This window comes from Cucurbita moschata, unplaced genomic scaffold, assembly GCF_002738365.1.
Source record: "Cucurbita moschata cultivar Rifu unplaced genomic scaffold, Cmos_1.0 Cmo_Scf00034, whole genome shotgun sequence".
NCBI classification, from domain to species: Eukaryota; Viridiplantae; Streptophyta; class Magnoliopsida; order Cucurbitales; family Cucurbitaceae; genus Cucurbita; species Cucurbita moschata.
In genome coordinates this window covers 782597-796688 of record NW_019268550.1, presented here as the reverse complement: position 1 = coordinate 796688, position 14092 = coordinate 782597, and the positions used below count along the sequence as shown (strand labels likewise).

At 40.9% G+C, this 14092-nt stretch overlaps 5 protein-coding genes across 7 annotated transcripts in view; all 5 read left to right on the top strand.

Annotated features, from left to right (window-relative positions):
* The first annotated feature begins 32 nt into the window (after window positions 1-32).
* Window positions 33-1762, top strand: LOC111430910 (embryo-specific protein ATS3B-like). Its single transcript, XM_023067394.1, has 3 exons — window positions 33-280; window positions 395-502; window positions 1135-1762. The coding sequence occupies exons 1-3, from the start codon at window positions 164-166 to the stop codon at window positions 1495-1497; spliced, it is 588 nt and encodes a 195-aa protein (XP_022923162.1). The 5' UTR covers window positions 33-163; the 3' UTR covers window positions 1498-1762.
* A 165-nt stretch (window positions 1763-1927) lies between these two features.
* On the top strand, window positions 1928-3416 carry LOC111430911 (embryo-specific protein ATS3B-like). Its single transcript, XM_023067396.1, has 3 exons — window positions 1928-2114; window positions 2227-2334; window positions 2815-3416. The coding sequence occupies exons 1-3, from the start codon at window positions 2004-2006 to the stop codon at window positions 3136-3138; spliced, it is 543 nt and encodes a 180-aa protein (XP_022923164.1). The 5' UTR covers window positions 1928-2003; the 3' UTR covers window positions 3139-3416.
* Window positions 3417-3786: 370 nt separating this feature from the next.
* Window positions 3787-6681, top strand: LOC111430479. 3 transcript variants are annotated; one of them, XM_023066718.1, is made up of 4 exons: window positions 3787-4054; window positions 4246-5194; window positions 5272-5420; window positions 5507-6681. In XM_023066718.1, the coding sequence occupies exons 2-4, from the start codon at window positions 4250-4252 to the stop codon at window positions 5754-5756; spliced, it is 1344 nt and encodes a 447-aa protein (XP_022922486.1). In that variant the 5' UTR covers window positions 3787-4054; window positions 4246-4249; the 3' UTR covers window positions 5757-6681. The 3 variants fall into 3 exon arrangements, with proteins under 3 accessions (XP_022922486.1, XP_022922487.1, XP_022922484.1); XM_023066719.1 differs by having other exon boundaries at window positions 3787-5194; window positions 5507-5689; window positions 5731-6681; XM_023066716.1 differs by having other exon boundaries at window positions 3787-5194.
* A 1004-nt stretch (window positions 6682-7685) lies between these two features.
* Window positions 7686-10503, top strand: LOC111430759 (subtilisin-like protease SBT1.3). Its single transcript, XM_023067161.1, has one exon. It carries the CDS (start codon window positions 7971-7973, stop codon window positions 10287-10289), a length of 2319 nt encoding a protein of 772 aa, XP_022922929.1. The 5' UTR covers window positions 7686-7970; the 3' UTR covers window positions 10290-10503.
* A 1374-nt stretch (window positions 10504-11877) lies between these two features.
* The window catches only part of LOC111430727 (probable protein phosphatase 2C 75), a 5788-nt gene continuing 3573 nt past the window's right edge, over window positions 11878-14092 (top strand). Inside the window, 5 exon segments of the mRNA XM_023067117.1 lie at window positions 11878-11894; window positions 11896-12014; window positions 12017-12312; window positions 12482-12838; window positions 13116-13221. Of these exon segments, the coding sequence (XP_022922885.1) occupies window positions 11893-11894; window positions 11896-12014; window positions 12017-12312; window positions 12482-12838; window positions 13116-13221 (880 nt within the window). The 5' untranslated portion in view covers window positions 11878-11892.

Below are 14092 nucleotides of genomic sequence, written 5' to 3'. Positions count from 1 at the left end.
TTTTTTTTTTTTTTTTTTTTTTTCGACTTCCCGGCAGTGAAAACCTACCTACTCCATCACCGTTTGACCATACATTTGATTGGAGCCAAGACCTGATACTGCACCTCTTCAACCAAGCTTCTTGTACTCTCGTTTCAGTGGAGCCAAACGAAGGTCTGTAAAAATGGCGATGTCTCTGCTTTCTTTCTTCATCTTTACCTTCTTCTCCATTTCTGCCGCCGTATCAACCGGTTCTCTGCCTCAACCTGCTCCAAAATCCTTAACAATCGGCTATATTCAGGTTCCGTTTATCATTTTACCTTTTACTTTCTTTACTCAATCGATGTGCTTATCTGAGGTTCTCTGTGAATCAAACTGACTCTGTTGTCTTCTTCTTTGGTACTTTCGGGTGAAGAAAGCGGGAGATTGCAACTACAGGGTCAATATAACAACAAGCTGCTCTTCGCCTTTCCATATTACTGCTGAAATCGGTGTTCTGTTTGGGGATGCGCATGGAAATCAGGTTCGTTCTTCGGGCATTTTAATTTAAATTATTTTGCAATTAGTTCATCTGCTGAACATTGTTGACTCTAGAGGAGAAAATTGAAAGCATATTGGTTAACATTTAAGCATCCAAGGCCAAACAGAAGTCTATTCCTGATTTTCATTGAATATGGCTGTTTTCCTGCTATGCTCTATATTATAGTCAAATTTTTTTATATTGGAGTTTTGAATTGCAAGAAAAAAAAAACAAATAACTAGAATTAGAAGCTTGCAATCTGTGATTCTATTGAATGGATACATAGTTGGTTTCAGTTTAACTGGAATTAGAAGCTTATAATCAGTTTTCAAATATGTTTATTATTACAGATTCGAAACCAAAAACAAGAAATTGTTTGTAGAATAAGAGGTAGTAGCACTGTTAGTTTCCCAACTTTCAAATGCTTTATTAGTTCCTCAACTTCCAAAGTTTGTCTTAGTCTCTACAGTTTACATACATTCATAAGCTTGATATTTAATCTGTTACACAGTGACTTTAAACACTTAGAAATGTGATATTCAATTGAGAGATGAACAAAACATGTGGGTATGGTAAGACTTCATTAAATAATGTTTAAAAGGATGAAGATGGCTGATTTAGAAGTTGGAAAGCAGATATATGAGCCAAAGCTGGAAGTTGAAAGTAGCAAAGCATTTGCAAAATGCAGCAAAGACATTTTTGAACTGACAGGGCCATGCACAGACCAGATATGTTTCTTTTACCTTTACAAGAATGGATCGGACGATTGGATTCCAGAGACTGTAGAAATCTCCAGCCCTGATATTGACACTGTTAAATACAAATACAACTCCTCAATCCCAGACGACACATGGTATGGCTTTGATGACTGCCAATACTTCACACCGCCACCGCCACCGCCACCATCTCCGCCAGCCCCCTCCACAGCCGGCCATCTGCGGAGGTTGAAATGGCTTGCTTTTGTGATCCCTGTGCTTCTTAGCAGCGCTGTGCTGTGAGAGTGATTCTGCATCTTGGCCATGGGCGTGGTTGTATTTTTGATCCACCGGTGTGCCTGTATTTGCTTTGTGTTTTTTGAATCTTTTGATGATCATATCAAGGTCAAAGGAATGCAGTTCATCTTTGATATGCAGAATGGGATTTGATGGAGGAATATCTGTTATGATTAGTACCTTCTTCTTTCTCGGCTTTGAGAGTAGAATATTAATTTTTGTTTAAATATTTGCTTATGCAGAGATCTACGAAACATACTAAATTTTTTTTTTTTACTATGAGAGACCCATTTGAAAGTTAAAAACATTTAAACCATTGAATTTATAACTTTCCCAAAATAAGAAAAAAAGAAAAAAAAAAAAAAGAAAAGAAAAGAAAAGAAAAATTGTGTACCTTTCAATGGTTGAAATAAATATGGGTGGCGTAGAATTTATGTCTCTGTGTTCTTCCGTATTCTTTTTCTTCTTCAAAAGCTCCGCAACGCTAAAGCCAAACACACAAACAAGGAGAAATGAAACGCGTTCTCTGTTTTCTGCTCACCTCCGCCCTCCTTTTGGCTCTCTTGGAAGCCACGGAATTGCTGCCCGAATCCGCTGAGTCCTTCAATTTAACCTATATTCAGGTATCAGCGTTCGTATCGGTTTTTTCCATTTATGCTGATTTTCAATCTCGTATCTTAGAACCATTTCGAGTTTCTCTTATTCCTTCTTGTTTGGGGATTTCTGATGTTAAAGCAACTCGGGAGTTGTTCTTATTCGGTCGTTATATCAACTAGCTGTTCTTCGCCTACGTACACAAGGGATCAGATCAGCGTTTCTTTCGGCGATGCTTATGGCAACCAGGTTTTCTTCGTTTAAATCTTCATTTTTTCCATTCATTTTATCAGAATACTAAGCCCTAGGTTTCTCGATCGTTCGCGATTTAACTAATTTCAGTTATTCGAAATGATCGATGAACGTAATCGTAGTTGAATTTTGCATCTGAGTTTGGGAATAATTTTACATTTGGCGAGGGATATAAAAACATATTAATATCGTTAGGTTAAAGTAATTGATTGATCACCTGTTGATTTATATGTTTCAGAACTTCAAATCAGATATTTATTTATTTATTTGTACTTAATATCTTAGAAAGATCCATAGTCATTAGTAAGTTGAGCAATATCTTGTAGCCTACTTAAATGTCTAGAACTTCCTAAAACATTTTTAAAGAGCGTCATGCCATGTTCGATCATTCAAAAACAATAAAAATGGTCTTTACTTTCAGATAAATTTAGGAATTTGACATGTTACAATTAATGATTGAAGAAACTTGTGCACCAGATTTATGTGCCTAGGATTGATGATCCATCCAGAAGGATATTTGAAAGATGTTCCTCTGATACATTTAGCGTAAGTGGACCTTGTGCTTACCAAATATGCTATGTCTATCTTTATCGCACTGGACCGGATGCCTGGATCCCAACAACGGTGAAAATCTCTGGTCCTAATTCTCGACCTGTCACGTTTAACTACAACACTGCCATACCGAACGACGTATGGTTCGGGTTTAACTTGTGTGGTCATGCTTCATCTTCAAACCGTATTTCAAGTTGCATATGGTTCTTATACGTTAGTTTCGTGTCTATTCTTCTGCTTTTTTTGTAATTTTATTGTATGTCAAAATGCTACTCATGTTCTTTTCTTGGTAAGAACACATTTTGATGTAGCACTCTTGTAGCATAGAGAACATGAGTATCTCACTATATAGCAGCATCAGGAGTGTTCTTCTGTATATTTAGTGATTATACACAGGCAGAGGCAATTCTTGGTGATTGAGCCTCTTGACTTGGGATAAGCTTTTGGATGTCTTGTTATGGAACTCAGAAACAGAGGATTTTTCTGGTTTTATTTACCTTTTGGATATGTTGGCCTTTGATTCATGTGTGATTCCCCTATTGTTAGCTTTATCCTATAATAATCTGTTTTATCAACCATTAAGGTGGGTAATAGCCTCAGTCTCTACTGATATATTAGAGGTTGGGGGGACGGAATTTGTTATTAAACGCGCTAATTACTATTATTATTATTATTTGAAGTTTATAAACGGTGTCTAATCATAACTCAATCCATCAAAATATTTGTAAATAAAGTAAAAAAGTTCATTTCATTTTTCTTTTGTAACAATTTTATCTTCATCCATGTATTATCCCGATATCTAATATATTTTATATACTAGTTGTATATTAATAATATATTTACTAATATTCTTTCAAAATTCATTTGAGTTATAAGGTTGATGTACCCATATTACTATATAATATATAAAGAATGTAAAAATTTATATTAGATGACCTTCAAATTTGTGCTTGAAGGAAATTTGACATAGGTTTTTATAACATTTGAATCATCAAAAAAGAAAGAAAAAAAATTCTTGGGGAGCAAGGAAATTGGTAGAAGATTCTGGACCTGAAACCGCCCCATTTGGCTTGGAATTTGGGTCTATCCGATATTAAGATGATGAGTCTGCTGATGCCCCAGTCCCGCCAAGCTGTCGATGCATCGGCTCTCCATGCCCGCCACGGTACGCATCTTAACTTCTCCATAAATCCGGATCAACCCATTTCACTTCCTGCCTTGTTGCTTCTTCCAGCTTCTTATCTCCCCCTTTTGATTCTACTTTCCCCTTCCCGAAAAATTTTATTCATATATTCATGAGTGAATTAGTTTCTGATTGATTCTCATCTATTGGATGACACATATGTTTTAATCTAGAGATATGAGTTGCTATAGAAAATCCCTATCCAAGTCTGCATTTGATGCATTTCGGAACTTGTCTTCAAAGATTTTTCCCGAGTTAATTCGAGATTCCAAGTCAAGAATTTCCCACGGTGGGTATTCGTTTACGGCTGGAAGACCGTCTAATTCTTATGGGTTTCAATCGTCTTCTCCAATTATACAAAGATTTGGAAGACAAGTTCGAGAGAATAGGAGGCTATACAATCCCTTCTTCGGTGATTCCAAGAGATTCTACTATGTCGATCATTACCGTGTCCAGCATTTTAAGCCCAGAGGACCTCGGCGATGGTTTCAGGATCCAAGAACCGTATTGGTTGTTGTGTTTGCGGGTTCTGGGGTTTTTATCACCGTGTATTATGGGAATTTAGAAACCATACCTTATACTAAACGAAGGCATTTCGTACTCTTGTCTAGAGCTATGGAGAGGAGCCTCGGGGAGTCGCAATTTGAGCAAATGAAGGCAGCTTTCAAGGGTAAAATACTGCCTGCTGTACACCCAGAAAGTGTTAGAGTAAGATTGATAGCTAAGGATATGATTGATGCATTACAAAGAGGGTTGAAGCAAGAGAATGTTTGGAGTGATTTAGGGTATGCATCAGAGGCTGCGATTGGAGCCCCTGAAGGGAGTGGCAATGAGACATTGATGGCGCTTAGGGACTCTGGGGCTGGGAAGATGGAAGGTAAATGGTACCGTGAAGACGAGATTCTTGATGACAAATGGGTCGAACGCAGTAGAAAGAAGGGTGAGAAACAGGGGTCCCAAGCAGATATCTCGCATTTGGATGGATTGAAGTGGGAGGTTCTGGTGGTGAATGAGGCAGTTGTTAATGCATTTTGCTTGCCTGGTGGGAAGATCGTTGTTTTCACGGGCTTGCTCGAGCACTTCAGAAGTGATGCAGAAATCGCAACTATTATTGGTCATGAGGTATGCTATAAAGATTTGTTCTTCAACTTACAACCTTTCACTTAGCTCAGCCTTAAGGTGTTGTTTTTATTAATTAGATTGGGCATGCTGTGGCACGACATGCTGCAGAGGGTATCACAAAGAACCTTTGGTTTGCCGTTTTGCAACTCATCCTTTATCAATTCGTGATGCCTGATATTGTGAACACTATGTCCACGCTTTTCTTGAGGCTTCCTTTCTCTAGAAGGTAAGAGAAGAGCTATATGGTATGGGTAATTTGTTGAATGAAGAAGATATAAAGGGGTAGTGTGTAATTCATTCTAATGGGTTCAGGATGGAAATGGAAGCGGATTACATTGGTCTGCTTTTGATTGCCTCTGCTGGATACGACCCGAGGGTTGCACCCACTGTGTATGAGAGGTTGGGTAAGGTGAGTGGGGATTCCGCGCTGAGGGACTATCTATCTACTCATCCATCGGGAAAGAAGAGAGCTCAGTTGCTAGCTCAAGCTAAGGTTATGGAGGAAGCACTTAGTGTTTACAGAGAAGTAAGAGCCGGACGTGGGGTTGAAGGCTTCCTATAAGACACACACAACTGCCCATGCCATGGGAACTTAAAGAGAAAAGCCTCCCTCCTGAATTTAAGGTATGGTTTTGATATGTTACTCACCCTTGAATTTGTGAGTTCATTGAGCTTTCTCCTCTATAGCTTCCACATTACCTTCCCCTGTTTCACATCCATGAATGGAGTCCCATTTCCACATCTTCCTCCTACGTTGGACTGGCGCAGTCTGTGTTTTGAAACACAGACTGTTTATCCAAATTTTGGCCCAGAGTCCAACAATCCATGGGCATCCAATTTTAGGCCTATTTCAACAATCCACGGGCCCCATTAATGGTCTCGGTTCTTTAATCTTGCCGGTGTCGGAGAAACTATGGCCCGTCGTTTCGAGGGTATGAAAGCGATTCGTGGGCAAATCGCAAGAAATTAACGTACCCAATTTCAAGAGCGTGATTGAGCATTTAAGCTTGCCGGAATCGGGGGGGTCCAGTAATAAAGGCGATTCCATGAGTGTTGAAGCTTAATGAAAAGGACGTGGAAGCGGCATTGATGACTCTGCATAGATTTGGTAACCACTCGTCTTCTTCTTTGTGGTATGAACTTTAGCGTATTTGGAAGCTAAACCCGAAGAAAGAGAGATATCATCGAAGCTAAACCCGAAGAAAGAGAGATATCATTGATACGTGGTCAGCTAACTTAGGAAATGATCCTGCGTTTATAGTTAAAGAATACTCTCCCATTTGTATGAGATAGAATTTTGACTTTTAAGGTTAAAAACTAGTGTTTTACACGTTACAAAAAAAGATTATACGTCATGTTTTTAGAGAATCTAAAGTGCAACGAGACAATGATGTCAGGTCGCAAGAAATTGGATGGAAAAGGTTGATAAAGTTACTGATAAAGTGAATTTTTACAGCTCAAAACGTGACTATAGTTCCCAATATTCTCCATCAAATGATCTCTTTCTATTCTTTTTAGCTTGCTTTATCTTGAATCTATGCAATTATCTGTTCACTATCTAAATGCTACCTTAATGAATCTAATATCTTTTCATGATTAGATTCTTAATGCATTATTAACTAAGTTCCTTTAGTAAAAAAATATGGTATCTAAAATGGATGCTGTAAATTTTGATTTTTGATCAAACGTTGTTGACGAAGAAGTTAAATTTCATAATTTCCGAAAGGAAAAATAGTAAAATTAAAAAGTGATGAAACCACGAGCCTCACTTGGATTTATTAGGCCAATGATTGATTAGTGGACAAAAGGAATTATTATCTCTCAAAAATTTTACCTCAAAAGATTAATTGAGGCGGTTGGATTGAATGGATCCAACGGTGGAACATGAACCGTACATGAATCCTGTGAAAAAAAAGGGTTCCATTTGATGATGTACAAGAAACCTTCATCTTCACAACCACCACGGGTGGCGGCGGCCCACCACCAGTCACGGAGGAGCTAAGCCAGTGCCTAATACAGTAAGGTTTCAACTGTGACCTACTTGCTTTTGTAGAGCATGTGTCGTTCTGACATTACCATGTTGAATGGGGTTTGTGTGTTGGTTACTTTGTTTTCAATTTTTTACCATGGAATAAAAACGATTTAGGTGCCAACTAGGAAGGATTGTTGGGAGGGAGTCCACATTGACGAACGATCGTCGGTTTACAAGTAAGGAATATATCTTTGAAGGTACGAAGCCTTGTTGGTGACAACATAAATATTTGGTAGAATTCTCAGTAGTAGACGGCAGGAGAGTGAGCATGGACAAAATATGTTCAAAGCACCCATGTCATATCTTCGATTTCAATCCAATTTTCGATCTCATAGGTGAAGATAAATAGTTGTCGGTTGTTGTGTTAATTTCTCTGATACATTTTAACATTAAATTCTACCGCAAGACATAGAAAATGTGATGGTGGGGTTTGAAGGTTAAAGTTTTAAACTTCACGAAGAAGGGAAATGGGTAAAATTGTATGAACTACAAAGATATTTTTCCAGGAAGGGTAGACGTTGATAATATTAATGGGATGGCAATAAAAACAGGGGACCATAATACATAACCAAATTAACTACTCACCACCAGTACTGATCTCCTCTCCTAACCCCCTTCAATTTTGGCATTCATGAAACAACCACTCTCCTTTATTACACACTCCCCTTCAGCATCGGAGCTCCCTCATTCCCTCTTCATTTCTCTCGCAAACAGGAGAGAACACTCCTTTCCTCTGCTTCCCTAATGGCTCACACTCCTCTGAAATGGCTGTGTTTGCTGCTGGTTTTTGACTGTTTGCTTCTTTCAAGCGCTCAGTTTATGAAAACTTATGTTGTTCAAATGGATAGGTCTGCAATGCCGGACTCATTTTCGGATCATCTTCAGTGGTACTCCACAGTGCTTACCAGTGTGGTCGTTAATCCTGAGAGAGAAGGCAATGGGGGAGGTGAACAGAGGATCATTTACAGTTACCAGAATGTTTTCCATGGAGTTGCAGCTCGATTGAATGAAGAAGAGGCAGAGCGGCTCGAGGAAGAAAATGGGGTCTTGGCCATTTTTCCAGAGACCAAGTACGAGCTTCACACCACCAGAAGCCCCAGATTTCTTGGGCTTGAACCAGCTGACAGCAATAGCGCCTGGTCTCAGCAAATTGCAGACCATGACGTGATTGTTGGAGTTTTGGACACTGGGATTTGGCCGGAGAGTGAGAGCTTCAACGATGCTGGGATGTCGCCGGTGCCGGCGCATTGGAAAGGGGAATGCGAAACAGGGCGAGACTTCACGAAACAGAATTGTAACAGAAAGATCGTTGGAGCTAGAATGTTCTACCATGGGTATGAAGCTGCAACTGGGAAATTTAACGAACAGTTGGAGTATAAATCTCCAAGGGATCAAGATGGGCATGGAACTCACACGGCAGCCACCGTCGCCGGCTCTCCGACAGCCGGCGCGAACCTCCTCGGTTATGCGTATGGGACGGCCAGAGGAATGGCGCCCGGTGCTAGAATAGCGGCTTACAAAGTCTGTTGGGCCGGCGGCTGTTTTAGCTCCGACATTTTGTCGGCTGTCGACAGAGCTGTGGCCGATGGAGTAAATGTTCTGTCCATCTCTTTGGGAGGTGGGGTCTCTTCTTACTATCGCGATAGCCTCTCCGTTGCAGCATTTGGTGCAATGGAGATGGGCGTGTTTGTGTCCTGTTCGGCCGGAAATGCAGGGCCGGACCCTGTCAGTCTCACAAACGTATCGCCATGGATAACCACTGTCGGTGCCAGCACAATGGACAGAGATTTCCCGGCCATTGTCAAGCTCGGCAATGGAAGAACAGTCACCGGCGTTTCACTTTACAAAGGAAGAATCACAATCCCAGAAAGCAAACAATTCCCAGTTGTATACATGGGGAGTAACTCAAGCAACCCGGATCCGAGCTCGCTGTGTTTAGAAGGAACATTAGATCCCCATTTCGTGGCCGGAAAAATCGTGATATGCGATCGTGGAATTAGCCCACGGGTCCAGAAGGGTGTGGTGGTGAAGAATGCAGGTGGGGTTGGGATGATTCTGGCGAACACGGCGGCGAATGGGGAAGAACTTGTTGCCGATTGCCATTTGGTACCTGCCGTCGCCGTCGGTGAAAGAGAAGGTAAAGCAATTAAGCTGTACGCATTGACGAATCGAAAACCGACGGCGACTTTAGGATTTTTAGGGACAAGATTGGGGGTAAGACCCTCGCCGGTGGTGGCGGCATTTTCATCCAGAGGACCAAATTTCCTCACACTTGAGATCCTCAAGCCCGATCTGGTGGCCCCTGGCGTTAACATCCTTGCCGCTTGGACGGGAAAAACAGGGCCATCGAGTTTGACGACGGATACAAGAAGAGTTAAATTCAACATTCTGTCAGGAACCTCAATGTCTTGCCCACACGTCAGTGGCGTAGCAGCTCTGATCAAATCAAAGCATCCCGATTGGAGCCCGTCGGCAATCAAATCGGCACTGATGACCACCGCTTACGTCCACGACAACACCTATAAGCCTCTCAAAGACTCCTCCGGTGCATCGCCGTCGAGTCCGTACGACCACGGCGCCGGCCACATAAACCCAAGAAAAGCCCTAGATCCTGGCTTGGTTTACGAAATTCAGCCGCAAGATTACTTCGAATTCCTCTGTACGCAGGATTTAACCCCTTCACAGCTCAAAGTATTCTCCAAATACTCAAACAGATCTTGTCATCACCTCCTCCCCAACCCTGGAGACTTAAATTATCCGGCCATCTCTGCCGTTTTCCCCGAAAAAACCTCCGTCACTTCCTTGACCCTTCACAGAACCGTCACCAACGTCGGCCCTGCAACCTCCAGTTACCATGCCGTGGTGACTCCGTTCAACGGCGCCGCCGTGAAAGTTGAGCCGGAGAGTCTGAACTTCACTAGGAGATATCAGAAGCTTTCATACAAAATCACTTTCCTGACGAAGAAGAGACAGAGTATGCCGGAATTCGGAGGATTAATCTGGAAGGACGGAACTCATAGTGTGAGAAGTCCGATTGTGATCACTTGGTTGTCGTTTGTTTGAATTTCTCCGATATTATATCAATCGTTAAAAGTTCTTCCTTTTGTTAGAATCATCATAATTGCAGGCAGTCAAAAAGAGGGGCCTTCAATTTTCTGATTCTCCATCAAAGTTCATAGCTTTTGCAATTGAATTTGCTACTAAAATTGCTCATTTGCAGAAACCAAATAACTATTAATATCAATGTATTACAGAGAAAAAAAAAAATTAATATCAATGTCTCAAGTTTCTTAAGAACTTCCATCTAACTTCTGTGTTCAATCTTAAAATGGCAAATCGGGCAGTGGGTTTAGGGTTTGAACGGAAAGTCAAAAACGGAGCTCTTCGGAGTTGGAACAGTCACTTTCGCCGTCGCCGTCACCGTCACGTCCCCAAATACCAATACCGCCTCTTTAACTGGCCCTCTACATTAACGCCACGTGTCAAGAGTCCTTTTTCGTCTCCAAGTAATATAAGTATATAATATTCTAGCATCAATGATCAATATATATATTCTTTATTCAGAATTTAAAATTTATATTTACATTTAGCTCAAGAATTTAAATCATATAATATAATATTTAGTTTCCGTACTATCTATTTTTGTTGGTTTGCTTATTTAATATTATCATATTTCTATGCTTATGCCTATTATATATGTGATAAGATTAAAAAAGAGCAGCCCTATAAGTCATAAATGCGCCTTATCTTTAAATATTTAATTTATTTTTATTTACGTTCAATAAATTAAGTTTTATAGACTAATATATACAAAATTTACGGTTTCAAGTGTTGTCACACAAAAAATTAATTTAATGTTTAATAGATATATTAATTAATGTTAAAATTTAATATATTATAGAATATTAAATATAGAATTAGAAATGGAAGATTTAGTAAATATTTTTAAATGCGGGAAGGAATAAATACAAAATTTAAATAAACGAGAAATATTGTAACATTCCATAAAGTTGGAAGAATAAAACTTTTCTTTGGTCAAGGCAGACGGCTGTAAGCCAACAACTGCCAACGCTAACTCCGTTCCTGTCAGATAACTTTCTGATGTGTCAACGTTGAACTAGACACGTCACTATGTGTGTGCTGGTGAGATCAGATTGCGCCACGTATGTTTCCCGTCGAAAAATAAATTACCAGAGAAATAAAAATAAAAACCCTAAAAAAGAAATATTTTCGGTGAAAAAGCATAGTCGAGGTGGGACCCCGGTTCTGTCGTTTCTGACAAGCCTGGTGTGGAAGTTTCTGATTGATCCACTTGTATCGACCTCGCAAGATGGGCCTACACATACCGAGACTTTTGACACGTGTCCTCGAGGAATAATTCTCGCGACACGAGAAATTGACTGGAAAGAGAGGAATTAGGGAAAGGGGATCGTCATGGGTAACACGTGTCTTCACAGCATGAAATGGAGTTCGGATGTAGACAGGTGGGGCAGGCTCTATAGCTGCCCGTATAATTAGAATTGCCCGAGAGGCTCTCTTTTTTCCTTCTCGAAGAAGAACAGGGTCGGGAAGGGAAAAATAATTGTTTTTCCCATAAGAGGAAAACAGCGACACGTTTTCTTCTAAGCGAAATTCCGCGCCGCACCGCATTTCATTACTTCGTTTAATGACCTCAGTCAGAGATATTCGACGGCGAGTTCCTGCTTCGGACGATTCCGATGATGGAGGTTTACTATAGAATGCCAAGCGAAGATGATGGAGATTCGCCGGCCAAATGCCGAGAGCGCGGTGCCGTAGAATAGAGATGCGACGATTAGAAACAGTACCGTCGAAGAAACGTGTGCGGAAGACGGACAGCGACGGTTCTCCGGAGATTTCATCTTCTTCGTCATCGGGGGAGGACGTGAAGACTGTAGAAGCTTCACCGTCGGTACCTCAGCCTGTGTTCGGGATGTTGTCGGTGTCCGGAAGGTCACGTGAGATGGAGGATGCAGTATCGACGAGCTTATGCCTTCTAGGTCCAGGAAATTTCCGGCGGCAACCGGTGCATTTCTTCGCCGTCTACGATGGACATGGAGGCCCTCACGTAAAGCCCTAATAGAGAACTCAAAATTTATTTTTCCAGAAAATAGGAAAAAAATGGACGTGGAAAATACCATTGAGCTCATGCTGAATCATTGTATCTAAAAGCAGAAAGTGGGGTTATTATTGTCATTGTACTGGTCTAATTTGTTTTGTTCTATGGATGGATACAGGTGGCAGCGCTATGTAGGGAGAAGATGCACGTGTTAGTACAAGAGGAATTGGCGCGCGTGGTGAGTGGCGGCGGAGGAAGCAGTGCGGCGGAGGAGGCTAAGGTGGAGGAGGAGGCGACTTGGAAAAGAGTGATGCGGAGGAGCTTTGAGAGAATGGACGAAGTGGCACTCAGTACTTGTGCCTGTGGAAGCATCGGAGGCCAGTGTAGGTGCCATCCAATGGAGGTGGCTCTTGGCGGCTCCACCGCCGTCGTTGCCGTGCTCACCCCGGATCACATAATGGTCGCCAACTGCGGTGACTCACGCGCCGTCCTCTGCCGAGGAGGAAGGGCCATTCCGCTTTCCAATGATCACAAGGTTTTCTCTCTGAGTCTCCCTCTCTCCCGAAACGTATACTGTATGAACTGCTATCCCGACACGTGCAGTGCAATCAATTTTTGATGAGCTGATAACACATTTATCTTAAGAGAAGTGCATTTTAGATGGATAGTGTGTTCCACTATTTTATTCTGTTTCTTGTTCAAAAATAGTGTTGGTCTATTTAATTTCACTGTTTTGTTGCACGGCATCTTTTACAGCCAGTAGGCGTTCATGATGAATACAATACTCTCACAATTTTCTTAACTTTCCCCAGCCTGATAGAAATGATGAACTAGCAAGAATCGAAGCTGCTGGAGGACGGGTGATTTTCATAAATGGAGCTCGGGTTGAAGGAATCCTGGCAATGTCCCGTGCAATAGGTAATAACTACATCTCCCATGGCATTATCTGCTTTCGTGAAGTTGCTTAAACATTCCGAGTACGATGTGTTTTGATTCCACTCTATGATTATTGCATATGGGTCATCTGAAGAAATCTGATTTTGTTTCTTCTTCTGACTCCCCATTTCCTCTTGGAGCGTTGATGTGATGCTTGATGAAGCCATGTGATACTTCTGAAATTGGGTACATGACAACATTAAATTGCATGGCATAAATGTGAATCATATGTTTTGTGAATGATTTTGCTGCATTTTTTCATCTACCGTTTGTTGGCATGACTGAATGGCAGTGAATAAAGACAGCAAAATTTCCTAGGATGTTTGTAAGAACTTCTACTTCGAAACTCGTATGGTCTAGAGTAAAATATTTTGGCATAAAGGGTCCATCAGTATGGATTCTAATGTCATGCAAACAAGAACAACCTTAATAAAAGTAGGAAATACACTTCTGGTCCGAAGTTTGAGGTAGGTTGTGTTTGAGCCCCTGAGCTCTCGAACCTGACATTTTAGACCTTGAGAATTGGGATAATCTCGCTGTTGTTCCCTACAATCTACTCACTTTCTAATATACAAGGATGAGCTATTCTTTTTTCAAAATTATTTTTTAGCTTACATGACTTGAACATATTAATTTTTTATTTTCAAGTTGCTGAACGGCAAACAAAAAAACATCTCTTTTTGAGATGTTTTCTATAAAAATACTATTTTTTTTTTCTTTTTCTTTATCCCTCATTCCACCATCTCTTTCACCCCATCCATGGTTGCCATCCGCCACCGTTCTCTTTTTATTTTTACTCTCTTCTTCTTCTCTTTCCCCTTTCTCCCCATCTTCCCCCCCCCCCCCCCCCCCC

Excerpts from the sequence above, each read along its gene's own strand:
- LOC111430910 (XM_023067394.1), top strand. The coding sequence starts at position 164 with ATGGCGATGTCTCTGCTTTCTTTCTTCATCTTTACCTTCTTCTCCATT. Across the intron at positions 281-394 it reads TAACAATCGGCTATATTCAG|AAAGCGGGAGATTGCAACTA; the intron begins GTTCCGTTTATC and ends TTTCGGGTGAAG. Across the intron at positions 503-1,134 it reads GGGATGCGCATGGAAATCAG|ATATATGAGCCAAAGCTGGA; the intron begins GTTCGTTCTTCG and ends GTTGGAAAGCAG.
- LOC111430911 (XM_023067396.1), top strand. The coding sequence starts at position 2,004 with ATGAAACGCGTTCTCTGTTTTCTGCTCACCTCCGCCCTCCTTTTGGCT. Across the intron at positions 2,115-2,226 it reads TCAATTTAACCTATATTCAG|CAACTCGGGAGTTGTTCTTA; the intron begins GTATCAGCGTTC and ends CTGATGTTAAAG. Across the intron at positions 2,335-2,814 it reads GCGATGCTTATGGCAACCAG|ATTTATGTGCCTAGGATTGA; the intron begins GTTTTCTTCGTT and ends CTTGTGCACCAG.
- LOC111430479 (XM_023066718.1), top strand. The coding sequence starts at position 4,250 with ATGAGTTGCTATAGAAAATCCCTATCCAAGTCTGCATTTGATGCATTT. Across the intron at positions 5,195-5,271 it reads CAACTATTATTGGTCATGAG|ATTGGGCATGCTGTGGCACG; the intron begins GTATGCTATAAA and ends TTTATTAATTAG. Across the intron at positions 5,421-5,506 it reads AGGCTTCCTTTCTCTAGAAG|GATGGAAATGGAAGCGGATT; the intron begins GTAAGAGAAGAG and ends TAATGGGTTCAG.
- LOC111430759 (XM_023067161.1), top strand. The coding sequence starts at position 7,971 with ATGGCTCACACTCCTCTGAAATGGCTGTGTTTGCTGCTGGTTTTTGAC.